The 14264-nt window shown below is 38.8% G+C and overlaps 1 protein-coding gene across 3 annotated transcripts in view; it reads left to right on the plus strand.

Annotated features, from left to right (window-relative positions):
* Positions 1-4276: 4276 nt before the first annotated feature.
* mtss2b (MTSS I-BAR domain containing 2b) overlaps positions 4277-14264 on the plus strand; it is an 88433-nt gene continuing 78445 nt past the window's right edge. The window contains exon 1 of one of the 3 annotated variants that reach the window (XM_088081001.1): positions 4277-4947. In XM_088081001.1, the coding sequence (XP_087937127.1) occupies positions 4861-4947 (87 nt within the window). In that variant the 5' untranslated portion in view covers positions 4277-4860. The remainder of the gene's footprint in view (positions 4948-14264) is intronic. The other 2 variants (XM_088081003.1, XM_042484453.2) reach the window with 2 other exon arrangements.

The following is a 14264-nucleotide window of genomic DNA, read 5'->3' on the forward strand; positions in this document are numbered from 1 at the left end:
ATGTCTATGTTTGAAACTGTCTGAGTATAATTTGAAAGGCAGCCATTTGATTGCTTATATTTAGCTACTTTCTTTTTTTTTATTTAGGTAAATTTATCTTCTTGCAATTTATGCATTTTTAATTAATTATTTTTTTATTAATATAAGACGAGTACTCATTTTTACTTCAGTAGCATATGTTTTGTTTACTAAGTGACAAGGGGAGTGGGGGTAGTATGAAAGCAAACAAAACAAAATATATATATATATATATATATATATATCTAATGTGAAAATGTAGCCTGCACACCTGACTGCCTCCTCACTCACAGTGTCTGAACAGCAAGGCCTAATTTGGGGTTTCTGCAAATATTTGAGCCATATGGGCCCACTGCAACCTCACCTGGGCTTACTGTTTTACAAACTGCACGTGGAATGTTTACTATTTATATTTGACCATCTCTGAGTTGCCTACATCTAACTATGTTAAGTTTTGTCTCTTTTACTTTGCTCCAGAACACTTTAAATGCACATCAAAATTCAATTTTAATGTAATTAGCCATATTCTGTGTACCATCACTGAGCATGTGTAGGTTCACTGCAAAGTTGTGTATCTATTTTATTCCTCTTTTTGAGTTTGTTAAATATTTGTATTCATCACATAGCAGCTGGGTCGATATGTGCGTCTGCACATTGACAGAAGCGCTGTGCGCATTTTACGCACGTGGCGCATCACCTGTTACTTCATCAATTAGATCTATTTACATCGATAGCAGGATCGATGAGGATCTAACGGTAAGCGACCTTCAATGATTTCTACATGTCAAGCTGTTTTGCCCCTGATTTCTGGTTTACTTAGTGGAAAAAAAAAAACGTTTTCAGGATGAGTCCTGCTCCAGCGAAGCGGTCGGGACGTTCTTGTTATAATTTTCAAAAAAGTACATTTTCCCAGAGTATATATTTTTTTCTGCACCACCCAGGCAATTATAATATTTTCTAATGGTGCTGCTTACACAAAGTGTGCGTGGAACCACACCATTCAAGATGTTTGTGTTAGCAGCGATAACATTAAATGAGAAAAGTTGATCTACAGTATAATAAATATTTTAATAGAGATAATACAGAATGCCTTAGAGTCTTACTGCATTGTTTTGCCTCATATTTACCTAAACTTAGTGTTTTCCTGTAAATAAATAAATAGATTTCCAAAGTAAGTTGATGCAGAAAACTAATATATGTTCACTCTCATTATTGAAACAAAATGACACCCTTTTCTGCATCACTGTATGCGCATTAAAATAAACAAATGAATGAATATGTCAGCAAATAAAAGATGTGCTACTGTATGTGACTTTATTATTTTATTAACAGCTAGAAAACGCATTTTCTGCAGAATATGCATGTGAATGCTTAAAGCTAAAATGAATTCAGAATTGTGGCTGAAAATAGAGAAATATATGACAAAATGAAAAAGAAATGGCCAAAATTAAAGCTGAACTGCTTTAAAGAAACGAAAAAGTGTCAGAGGAAGAAAATTAAGTTAATTGAAAAAGTAAAAAAAATAATAATAACAATACTGTGAGGCATAAGATGTAGAAAAAAAAGAGAGGCATAAATGTCCTTGAAGAGCATCACATTTTGACATTTGAATGGTTTCTGTATGAAAGTATGCAAAGGTAATAGTTGATCAAAAATGGACTGGAAAATACTACTTGTATTATTATTATTAATATTATCATTATTGTTGTTGTTGTTGTTGTTGTTGTTGTTATTGTTATTATTATGATTAGTAGTAGTAACAGTAGCACTAGTAGTAGAAGTAGTAGCAGTAGCAGCAGTAGCAGTTGTTGTAGTAGAAATAGTAGTAGTAAAAGTAGTACAACTAAAGTGAACATTCAAGATGCAATAATGTTTTAAAGAAAACATTTTAATCTAATGTTCAAAGAATGTTTTAAGGATGTTTATTATTTCAAATAATGTCCCTATGAAGTTAAACGCTGACTAAGATGCTATGTTATGAGAGATGACAGAGAGGTGACAGAACAATGTTACTTTTATGAAACATTCCCACAATGTTACATAAGAAAAAAGGAAGAACAAGAATCAAAAAATAAAACTTTTTTTTACTGTTTATCGAAAATGTCAACCTAACTTCAAGAAGAACGTTTTGGGAACTTAAAGAAAACTTACCGCTGAAAACATGACTAAAACATTGCATTGTTGCATTGCACCATTGTCAGAACATTTTTTGAACCAAAAATTGCTAGCTGGGTCCCCTCTTCAGAGCCAGTGCCAGCTGTGGACTTGTGGGCTTAGGTTTAGTACATTGCAGGTTTTGTGACATAACTGTTCTATATTAGAAACATCTTGTCCAGTGAGTGGAACTGTAACATTCTGCAGTCCTCCAAACACAGCTCCTGCCAAAACTCTGTTTGCATTTGAGGGGATTTAGGAGAACTTAGCTTTCTTCTCATACTGATACAGGAAATAGTGGAAATAGCTGACATGAGCTAATGGCTGTCTCACAAAAAAAAAGCTTACCACAACAATTTCAACTGGGGAATCAAGACTTTTGTGCTACTACTATAGTTTTGAAGAAACAAAGTACTATATGTAAGTCATTTCTTTATGGACCCCAAAGAGCTCTCTCTTAGGTGTCCTAAGGGTCCCCGCACCTATGGTTAAGAACTGCTGAGCTAGACCCTTAGATCATAGTAGACCCATTTCCACTGCAGAAACTCAAGGTAGTTTTACAGGGTCTTGCCTGTTGGTGTGTGTCTCCACCGCAAGAGGACATTTTTTTTTTTTTTGCCCCGAGGGAGGGGGTTAGAATGGATTCTCACTACAACACATTCTCACTCCAAGCTTGTCACATTGTGCTGCTCTGTCAGGACCTTCCACGTCAATTATGTTTTAGGTATCCTTGTGCATCAGCTGTTTACGTTCTGGAATGCTGATGATGTCAACAAATGCATGTGGTGGGATGACATCAAGTTGGGGTGACGCAGTGCAGCCCATTACCATTTTGTTAACATGTGCGCATGTGGTGGGATAAAGCAGCACGGTCCCTGTGTTCACACAATAGTACCGACTGTCGCGATGGTTGGAATTAGGCACCAAAGTCACAGACCCACAAACCTTGTTTGCTGATGCTTATATCTTGTGCAAAACGGTCTTGCCTGCTGTTTAATTGGTTAATTGTTTATATCCTGTCATGTCGAATAACATGCGAACCACTTGGCTTATTTCATTTCATTTATGTTTTAATTCATGCTTTTAATTGTTTGCAGGCTTTCATGTATTTCTGTTTGAGTGGTTATCTCAACACCTAGTTGAAAATTAGCCAAGGGCTAACACTGGCACATTTACAGCAAAGTTTATTAATGTGCATTGTCCCTTTAGAAATAAAATCAAGAATTAAATAAATAGGTAAATAAAATATTTTCAAACTCTGCTGCTGTTTTTTCCCCTTTTTCAGACCCCCCCTACAAAGCCCAGCTCAACAGATTTCAGTCAAAACAGAGTGAAACTAGCTGTGCGAGTTTACTGCGTTGCATCCCAACCTGCTGTCATAATTTGACGTAGCTTATGTTCTGTATTAGTAAGCCAAATAAATGATAGGAAATCAATCCCACCACGTTTTAAGGAAGTTTCATGTATATTATTTTAAAATAACAGCCCAGCTAGCAGGGAACAAGCACACAATGCTGGGTAATGTTAGCTAAAAGTTGAAATAATGTTTTAAAGAAAACGTTTTTATTCTAAAGGTCAGAGAACGTTTTAAGGATGTTTATCATTTCAAATAATGTCCCTATAAGGTTAAATGCTGACTAAGAAGTAACTGCAACATTCTGAAGATGTTTTGGTGATGTTGAGAGGTTACAGATCATAGAATGAAAAAAGATATTTTTTAACATTTGTTGATGCTTATAGAGAATGTTACCAAAACTTTAAAAAGAACATTCTGGGAACTTCTTAAAACATACCGCTGAAAACTTTACTAAACAGTGCAGCAGTTGCACTGTACCATTCTCAGAACCAAAAATTGCTAACTGGGAGTCCTTGTAGGTCACTAAAAGGTTATGAAAGTTATACTATTAAAAAAATGAATCAGGGTCATCAGGACGCACTCCCACACACATGCACATACTCTTCTGGTAGCTAGATCTATTTGACATTAACCCCCTGCTGAATTTTAACTGGTGGTCTACGGGGTGTGTGTGTATGCTGTGTCTGTGCGTGCGTGCGGCCATGTGACAGGCCGTCCAGAGTGGTCCAGCCTCCTTTTTTTGACTCCTTTGCAGTTGCATGGATCGTATTACTGGCTGCTCTCCCCGCACCGCTGAGCCCACCACCTCTGCACCAATCACAGCCTGCCTTTACCTACGCGCACATGCATGCACGAACGCACAGACACAGACCCTGACATACACACACACACGGCGATCCACCGCTCCGGTTCTCCGCTGCCTTCACATGCGTCCCCACCGACTCCGCGTAGCGCTGGCTGCGCCAAGAAGAGCGGTCGTCCCGGTGGCATCTGAACGTCTCACCGCCTGACTGACCCAGAGCCGGGGAGAGAGAGAGACAGATAGAGAGAGAGAAAGAGAGAGAGACCATCTTTCCTCTCTCACAACCCATCTCCCTTTCGCTTGGAAGAGACCGCAGCAAGCTATTTCTTTCGGCATCTTTTCTTTTTTCCCCCACTTCCCTCCCTCCTCCTGTTCTTGCTGCATCCCTCCGTTAGTGTCGGTCTCCCGGTTTGAAGGAGAAACCGGAGAGCCCGGTCGTGATTTTGTGGAAATATATTTTTCATCTTCTTTTTTTCCTGCTGAGTGTTGGTAGCGCGCAGTTGGTGCGCGCTTCTGTAAATTCCGGTGAATGGTGGATTTGGCAAACATGGAGACCGTGGAGAAGGAATGCGGGGCCCTCGGGGGTCTATTCCAGGCGATTGTCAACGACATGAAGGTAAATAAAAGCTGGCTTTTACGTTTCACTGGATGTGTGATCGCGCTTAAACACATGTGCTTTCCTCCCTGCAGTCCAAATCATGTTGAAATAATATCAGGACACACACCTTGATATTTTGATTTTAGCTTTTCAATACTGAGATTAAGAGTAAGCGTTTTACTGAGTGATGCTGCGGCCCGATGGGTTGTTGGTGCGACCCCCCCGTCCCCAGAATATTGGCTGCGCATGTAAACGCCAAGGCATCGGACATTCTTCTGATCCTCACCCACGTTTCTTTACAAACACCCCTAACACACACTAAAAACAGTTATTTCGCTTTTCCTCCCTGTGCGTTGGGCACATTTTGCCATGTTACGCATTTATTGTGTGTTGTGTGTGCTGCATGTATGAGCGCCGTGACTCTCAGGAAAGCTCTGTGTCCGTTGCCTAAATGAACTCCATTCACCTCGATGGGTTTGTGGGGCACATTGGAGAGGCCTTTAAAATGGAATTTGTGTCCGGTAATGGACCCACACACTAACAACGTTGGCACATTCCGTTACATGTGAAACCTAGGTGGGTAATTACATGCGATGCTTCATCATCATCACCGTCGTCAAGCCTGGGTCTGAGAATCCGGAAGCTACATGCATGACTGCTGCATGTTCGGCCCGTCCTTCTCGCCTTTTTTTCAGTGCGTGTCCATGAGAGTGCAGCGTCATTGATTTTGTGTCAGGCTGATCTGGCAGGAAAACATGAAAGCGTGAGAAGCCGCGCAGCCGTCAGACACCCAGTCTCCCTGCCTTTCTGTCTGTCTGTCTGTATAATCGGTGTGTCTGTCAGTCAGTGGTTCTGCAGCTTGATGGTTCCAGCATGGCACTCACAGCAGCTACTGCCAGGCTTTAATGGTCCAGTACCCACCCAGGCTAAATGCACCGATTCGCTCTTGCCTCTGCTGCTGCGAGATGCTGTGGCTGAAAAGTGTCCATCAAATGCTTCATGATACAGTCTCTGTCAATATGTCTGCCGTTCAGACGCCCATGCAGTTTTCTGTCTGCCTGTCAACCCATGTCTTCTCTCTGTCTTTGTCTCTGCCATTCTGAATATCAAACACAAATCTGTTCTCCTCTACACTCTGTGCATTTCATCACTAGAGCTGTATGACCCCAAGTGATAGAGGTCATGGCCAGCACTTCTCTTATTGTGCCATAAGAACAGATCATTGGCTTGCTGTAAGACATGAAGGAGGAGGTGATACGCAAGTATGATCCTGAATATCAAATCAATATTAATCGGACACATCCATCAAAGGGTATTTATAGAAAAGTAAATATATTGACTCATTTCAATCCAGTTAAAGTAATTCAGCATTTTGCTTTTGCTTTACTTTATTTATTTATTTTTTAGCCAGTTCAGTGTACAGTCCAGTTAGGAACAGCAGCTTGCATATGGCATGTGAAACATTGTGCCAGAAACACACATATATACAGTATATATATGCAAGAAATTGGAATTGGGCCTCAAGACTTGTGTAAATCTAGTGTTAGCCAATCAGATGCAGTATTAACTGTCATAGTGTATGTAGCATATCAGAACACTCAGTATTAAGCAACTTTGTAAAAAGATCCATGGGAGCACAGGTCAGATAAGATGATTTTGTGTTATGAGCAAAATGTTTGACAAATTTTTGAGTCTGACTGTTAGTCTTCTGAAAACTGACCGATTGTTATACTATATGTTGGGTGCAAGTGGACCTTTAGCTATAAAACCAATTATTATTATATTTTTTCTGGATTTACGAGTTCTGTCATTTGATAATTGTTATATTTAAGATCCTTTAGTGTAATACCAATACCAAATACCGACCCGTTCTCACTTTGAACTCATCACATAGCGCCGCTCTGGCGCTTTTGGCGTACAAGTGTGACATCAAAAGCAACCTTTCGTGTTCAACGAAAGGTGCTGGATGTCAGATGAAAACGCAGTCAGACAGAACCAGTAGAGTTTTTATTGTATGGTTGTGGACAGCCGGAAGGCACCAGGCCCATCCACATGCACGCAGCTAGACGAAAGCGGTCATGTGCGCATGAAGCACTGAAGGTCAGCATCAGGTGATAACGCTGCCAATAATCCTAACCATCATTACAATCCGCGCTGTTGCGTAAACGTAAGGACCATACTGCTTCATCCAACCACATGCATTTATTGACATCACCATAATGGCAGCGTAAACAGCTGACGCCAAAGGATACCTAAAACATCATAGACACGGAAGGTCACTGACAGAGTGGCACCATGTGGGGAATTCAGAGTGAGAAGGTGATGCAAATACTCGGGTTGTCTTTGTAATGTCAAAAAAATTGAACTGAAATGAATCATTGATTAACTGAATCATTTTCACTGAGTAGAAAATACTTTAATAATTAACTGTCAAAGTATTTTTTCAGGCGAAGATGCCTAACCTTCCCTGGTTCGAGATTCTAAACTGTTATTGCTGTTTTTCTTTGCGTTATGTGATAGTAAATTGAATTTTTTTTATTTTTCTCTTGGTCGAACAGAACAAGAAGCTTTTTGACATTCTGTGGGCTCTGGGAAATTATGACTAGTCCAACAATTTAAAACAACATCAAATTGACTAAATTCAGTCCACATGAACTGCATGTTCAGTATCATGGGCGTAACACTTGTTAACTAAAGCGCCTGGACTTTAGACATGGCAGTGATGAAAATATTTAGCATTTATTATCCTATGATAGAGCATTAGCAGTTCCAGCTATGCAGGCCATTCATCTGTACTCTGGAGTAGCTTCTTCAGAGAGCTGTATAATGGGATGCGCCAACCATGCAGATCATAAATCAAGGCAGTTTTAAGGGTTCCTACTAATGGGAAATCACTATTCTGCCAAATACAACGATTTTGAGATGATAACAGACTTGAAAAAATGTTCTACTCTCTGAAAACCGTGTGGTTTGGTTGCATAGCAACATCAGCACCTATGACACAGCATCTGTACTGCTGTTTTACAGAGTGCAGGCTGGAATAAAGTGAGAGGTTTTGTGGTGCTGTGAGATGTCAGAGTTGTTTCAGTGTATTTTTTTATTGAAACATGAGTTACATCTCAAATGCCTCTTGTTGAATCACCCCGTAACCGCAGGTAAAGGTTTATTCTTAGCAGTAGAAGTGTTTTAGATTGATAAGGTTTGCATGGAGACTTTGCTGAACTTAAAATAGTTCTACTCATTTAAATACAAATCATTGGCAGAAAACATGATATCATTATAATCATCTATCCTGTAGATCTTTTATTCTCTCAAGCGCTGATTTTCAAACAAGAGCAATGATGAATAAAACTGGGGAATCAGTGGTTAAGAAGTTCCACCTTACAGGCGTCTCCCTGCCTTCCCTTCTCTCACACTGTCTCTGTCTTCATCTATTATTCATTTGGTGTCTAATGGTCGTCTTGTTTATGCTATCCAGCTCACTCTTGATATATATGGGTCACTACAACCTCGATTCCCCAATCCCCAAGGATGCACTGCATGAATGTCAGAGAGTGGATGAGAATCATTGAGTCATCAGCCCTCAAACTCCCTTTGACTCAACAGCAAACAATGTGGCTTTAATCGATGTTTATAACTTGACAAAGAAGAAGCCATTCGTCAGAAGGAACAAACGGATTAATAGTTTTTTTCTTTGTTGGTTCTTGGAAACAGGCTGGTTTTGACAGCTTTAATTATTAGGTGTATGCAGGACTTAGGCATTGACATGCAAACTTTCTGCCCTTTTTTCCCCACAAGATCCCTGTTCAGACTCTCTGTATAAATGCCAGAGAGGGTGCAGTGTGTGGAATTGATCGGTTGCTGTATACTGATGACAGATTTCTCGTGTGAATGTTCAAATATCTATAATATCAAACTGTTAAATATCATGCATACTGTTATTAAACTGTCTCCCATTTAGATGAAGGTTTGGGATCACATTTTGTTGTTTTTTGTCATATAGGATAGTTAACTGAAGATTTGATTAGACTAAATAAACAATTAAAAATGTCACCTTTGGGTCAAATGCATATCGGTTCCAAATATCGGTTATCGGTTGCATTAACTACTAATAATCCCTACTGGTATCAGCACTGGAAAAACAGTATCGGTAAACCCTTAGTGCTTACATTATCTACAATGCAGTTAGACAGCCAACAACTTTGAGATTTCTGTGTGTTATGCTTGTAGTGGCTAATGTAGCCTTGAGCCAATAAAGCACAGATGAGGAGCTACAGAGGTTTGGTGAGCTGGCTTCTATCTAACTCTATATCCCCAGATTATTTTCAGACTGCTTTAAAAGATGTAGTCTTCAGTCCCAACTGGCTCTGACTTAAGTAACATCACCTGCGGCCAATTGTCAGATTTTGCGCAGCTCCCTTAAGTGACACAGATACATCTGCAATGTAGAAGTCCCAGCAAGGATTATCAATATTCTCTAATATTAAGATCATTTCTGTCCTGGAGATAGGATGCAGGGTCAGTCTAAACATCCTTGCAGCATTCAGTCGTACCTTTACCTTCGGTTTGTAGACAGCCTATATAACCAACATGCCATCCTGCCACCCCAAGTTTATTGTATGCTTTCATCCTCACTTGTGGACCTGATACTTAGTGTTTTTTGGTGTCATGCAGGCTCATGTTCAAGACAGGAGCCAAGCAAAATGCTGCTGTCTGCCAATGTCAGCAGGTTGAATCCATGCTGTTTAGAAAGCACTTTTTCTTCCTCTTTCCCCATCACCTTCCTCTTCCTCCTCCTGCTCCTCTCGGGTCCTCCCTTCCTCTTTCTCTCCTCAGCAGATCTTCCACCCAAAGCAAAGCAGTCACTTCTTGTGAGTCAGCTCTATGTGTGTGCATGATATATGCAAACAGTGTTTTTTTTTTGTTGCACTGACCTGATAATTGTCATTGAATACTGATGTGTTCTATCTCGAATATACAGTATAAACCTTCCCATATGCTCGTAGAGTAAATTGGGTGTATGTGTCTGTGTGTGTGTTTGTAACAGCATCATGTAGTTGTCTGCCAATGTGTATCCCTGAGGCTATGTCTCGCAACTTTCTAGTGAATTACACACATGCACACACACACAGGTCACAGAGGGGTAATATGATGAGACGTAGAGGTCATGTTCACGGTCAGCTTGCTATATGGACCAGGGATTACTGACTACATGTATTATTTTGTTGACTGTCGCAGCAGGATGGAATAAAGAAGAATATGATGTCCTGCTCCTTTAAGAAACAGAAGTGAAAGGCTTTTTTTTTTTTTTTTTTTAAAAAAACTGTTTTCACCATGTTAGTCCTCTTTTTTGCCTAATATTAGCTCATGCATTTGTGCTCTAATTCTAAATTGCGGTGTAATATATAGAATGTGGCAAATAGATACACAGAAGATATACTGTGCTTTAGTTTAGGTGTTAAAACTCCAGCATCACTCTTGTTGTTCATGTTTTTTTGTCAATGTTTGAGAAAGTAGAAGATCAGAAATATAATTTTAAACTTCCATATATTGAACCCAATCAGAATTGGCTTTTAAACAATCCAGCACAAACACATGCAAATGAAAGTCTGTTACATTGCAGTTATATAGTAGTTCCAAATTAATCCCACTCATTAACTCAGATATACAGCTATAGATGTGCACATGCAGTATCAGTTGAATGGAGTTAAAATACAGTTTTTATTGCATTTACAGGTACTTAGGAAACAAGTATACATACTTGTTTCTTTACTATAGAAATTAAACCATGCAAATGCTCCCATTTGTACAGACAGCATAGTTTTGCTGTTATTACGCTGTTAAATTGAGCTATGCATTTCAAATCACTGTAAATTGAATCCTTTTGAATTCTAAGATTGTCGTTCAGACTAAATAAGGAGTTTTGAAGACATTATTTTTAGCCCTTGCATCTTGTGATTTCATATTTATAGACAACCTTAATGACTATATTAAAAATAGTGAGTTGCAGCCCTAGTTTCAAAATAAGAAGCATGAGAATATTGTCAGTAGACTGAGAGGGTTTCCCAAAACCAAAAACATCTAAACTAAATACTGTTGTGTCTGTACTGTTATAAATGTTCACTGATTGATTCATAGCAAGCACTGCTATAAAAATATGGGGAATAAGGACTTCAATATTCCCATGATATTATCAAGTGAAAATTGAACTAATATTAAATTAATTATATTTCTTTCACCAGTGGCAGATTTGTTTATTATTTATTGAACTTTTTTTCATCTTTTTAAAGTTTTTATTTCCATCTCTAATTCTTGACAGACATTGGCGTTACTGATTTGTTTTTATGGACTTTATCGTATTATTGCAATCATATGTTATATATCCTTTTAGCCAACCGGATGTGAAGTCATGGTTGCTGTAAAAGAGCTTAATGCTCTGTCAAGTTTCCCTGAATAAACACTTTTGTGATGATGAATTGAGGCCTTCTTATCGTCCGACACACAGACTTGTAGCATCTCTTTCATGAAGGAGTCTGCCCTGTAGCATGACTTGTGCTACATGCTGGCTGTACAGTTTCTGTGTATAAAACAAGTTAAATTCCAAAAAGTTATTGAAACAAATAGAATAAAACAAATAATAAATGCCATTAAATGTTGGTGTTGGGGTGTTCTGGTGGATGAATTGTTGAGAGTGCTAACATATGCCTGGAAAGTCCCCACTTCAATTCGGTTCCAGCAGTGGACCTTTGTTGTACATCATAGCCCTCTATTACCCATCACTTCCTGCCAATATTTCATTTACATACAGTATATATTCAGACCACAAACCCCACTTGGAGCAAGCTCACTTTAAGCTTTTTTAGGGCTGGATAAACTCCAACAGACGTGAGCATGTACAGCAGAAGGCGTTTGGTTCTGTTTTTGCTCCTTCAGGTGTCTGATGTGTTTACACATAAACAATTGGCAGCTGGTCAGTGCGTGCAATCTGTCTTCAATTTTGGGCTTCATGTGAGCATGAATGGTTGTCTGTCTTATGTGTCAGCTCTGGGATTTATTTATTTATTTATATAGTTTCTTCATAGTACACCTTCAGCCTGTTACAAACAAGCTGTAACTGATGTTTCACATATATATGTAATAGCTATTGCTAGTTTCCAATTCCTGTCCCTAGGTAGCCTTTTAGTAAAGACAGAAAGGAGAAAGGTAAGGTATTAAGGTTACATATAATAACATGCATTAACACTTCTGTTAAAAATCCAAATGATAAATGGTAAATGGATTGTACTTGTATAGCACTTTTCTAGTCTTATTGACCACTCAAAGCGCTTTCATATGTCTTGTGTTAATTTTATTTCAGTTGGTAGTGTGTTCCACATTTTAGAGCCTTTTATGGAAAAAAGCTGTCTGCCCCAAGGAGGTGCAATGTGCAATTTTACAGTTGCCACTGCGCCCCTGGTGTTCCTACCACTATTTTGCCTGCTGATACATTTGCATAAAATATCTGGTGTTAAGTTTTGAAGGCATTTAAAAACCAGTTTGAGGGATGAGCATTTTAGAAAATGATCAATTATCACGTGTCCAGGGTATACTGGGATTGTCTCCAGCCCCCAGTGACAGTGCAATGGATAGGCAGTTACAGATAACTGATGGATAGATGAATGTGGTGGACCCTTGCAGACATGGGCAGATGATGACATTTATGTCCTGCTGACACTGAAAGTGTAATCTGCCCTACAGGTGTGCCTCTGTCATGTTAGCGCACCTGTTTGTGCATTTTTTTCTCATTTTTCTTGCAGATCCTCTCAAACCCTGTCAGACAGGTTGGCAGTGTCAGTGTGTTAGGGCTGAAATGGATCAATTTTATTATTAATTAATCAGACTATTATTTATCAGTTAATTGACTGATCATTTGGTCTACAATATGTCAGTGAAAGTCGTTGCGATGTCCACAATCCCAAGCTGACATATTCAAATTGATTGTTTTCTTTGGACAGTCCAAATGTTATTGAAATAAAAAGGTTTAAGAAACAGCAAAAAGTCATGTTAGAGAAGCTGGAGTCTGTTAATTTTTGGCATTTTTATGCATCTGTGTCGAAAGCCGTGTCTTAAGGTGTTATGTTTTTTGAGGTTGTCTGGCTGTCTGTCCTGTTCTCGTGAATGTAATTTCTCTAGAACACCTTGAGGGAAGTTCCTCAAATTTGGCACAAACATCCATCTGGACTCAAGGATGAACTGATTACTGTGGTCAAAGGTCCTCAAATTTGGCACAAACTTTTCTTTGGACTCATCTCATGGGATTTTGGTGTTCAAAGTTCAAGATTACTGTGACATCACCAAAAAAATGCCCAGAAGACAATGATTTAAATGCTTATTCTTACAAAAATTCACACAAATGTCAAACAGAACACGTTGAGGGAATTTCTTCAAATTTGGCACAAACATCCACTTGGACAAAATAATGAACAGATTAGATTTTGATGGGCAAAGGTCACTGTGACCTTACAAAACATGTTTTGTCATCAGCTTATTATGACAAAATATTACACAAATGTTTTGTAGGATGAAATGATGATGTGATGACATTTTATATCCAAAAGATCGGAGGTCAACTACACTGTGACATCATAATGTTCTGTAAAAACATGCCACACTTATATTTTGCAAAACAAATCTGGCACACTTTTAAAACATTTCACATGCCTGACTTTTTCAGCATTTTGCAAGTGTATCCGATGTGGTTAAGCTGTCCCAGTTTAAATAATTCTCGACTGGAGAGTTTCAAATGTCGTTGTCTGAGAATGACTAATAATAATCAATGCTGATACATCGTGAATAGTATTGGATTAGTATTTCTTAATTAATGGACTATTAGGGATTTTGGGGTCACGTCGAATACCACGCCAATAATCAAATCATTGAAGCATTTGGGTCAGCCCTAGTTGCTACCGAGCCTCATAGGGGGTTGGTAGCATCTGGGTGAGGAGTGGCACCTATTTTTTTAGATTCATTATACAGTTGCACTTGACATTCAGGCCATGATGGTCACATTATGTCTAAATAAAGAAAGCCTTTTTATCTGATGCCCCCAGAGGCCACAGATTGGTAGGCAGGTTGTCACTCAGTCATAAAGACTTTATTGCAACACAGTTGCCCTGGTTGTCAGATGACTCTGTAGTTTGCAGAGTGCTTGTTGAAAGAATGAACTAATCAGAAAACATGTTGAATATGAAGTACTTTAAGTTTTCATTTAACAATTAATTTTTACAATGTTGCATTTGTATATTTTTCTACCGCTTAAACAAATACCATCAGTACTGGGGAATGAGACTGATGGC

This window comes from Plectropomus leopardus, chromosome 1, assembly GCF_026936395.1.
Source record: "Plectropomus leopardus strain MGB_pleo_1.0 chromosome 1, ASM2693639v1, whole genome shotgun sequence".
NCBI classification, from domain to species: domain Eukaryota; kingdom Metazoa; phylum Chordata; class Actinopteri; order Perciformes; family Serranidae; genus Plectropomus; species Plectropomus leopardus.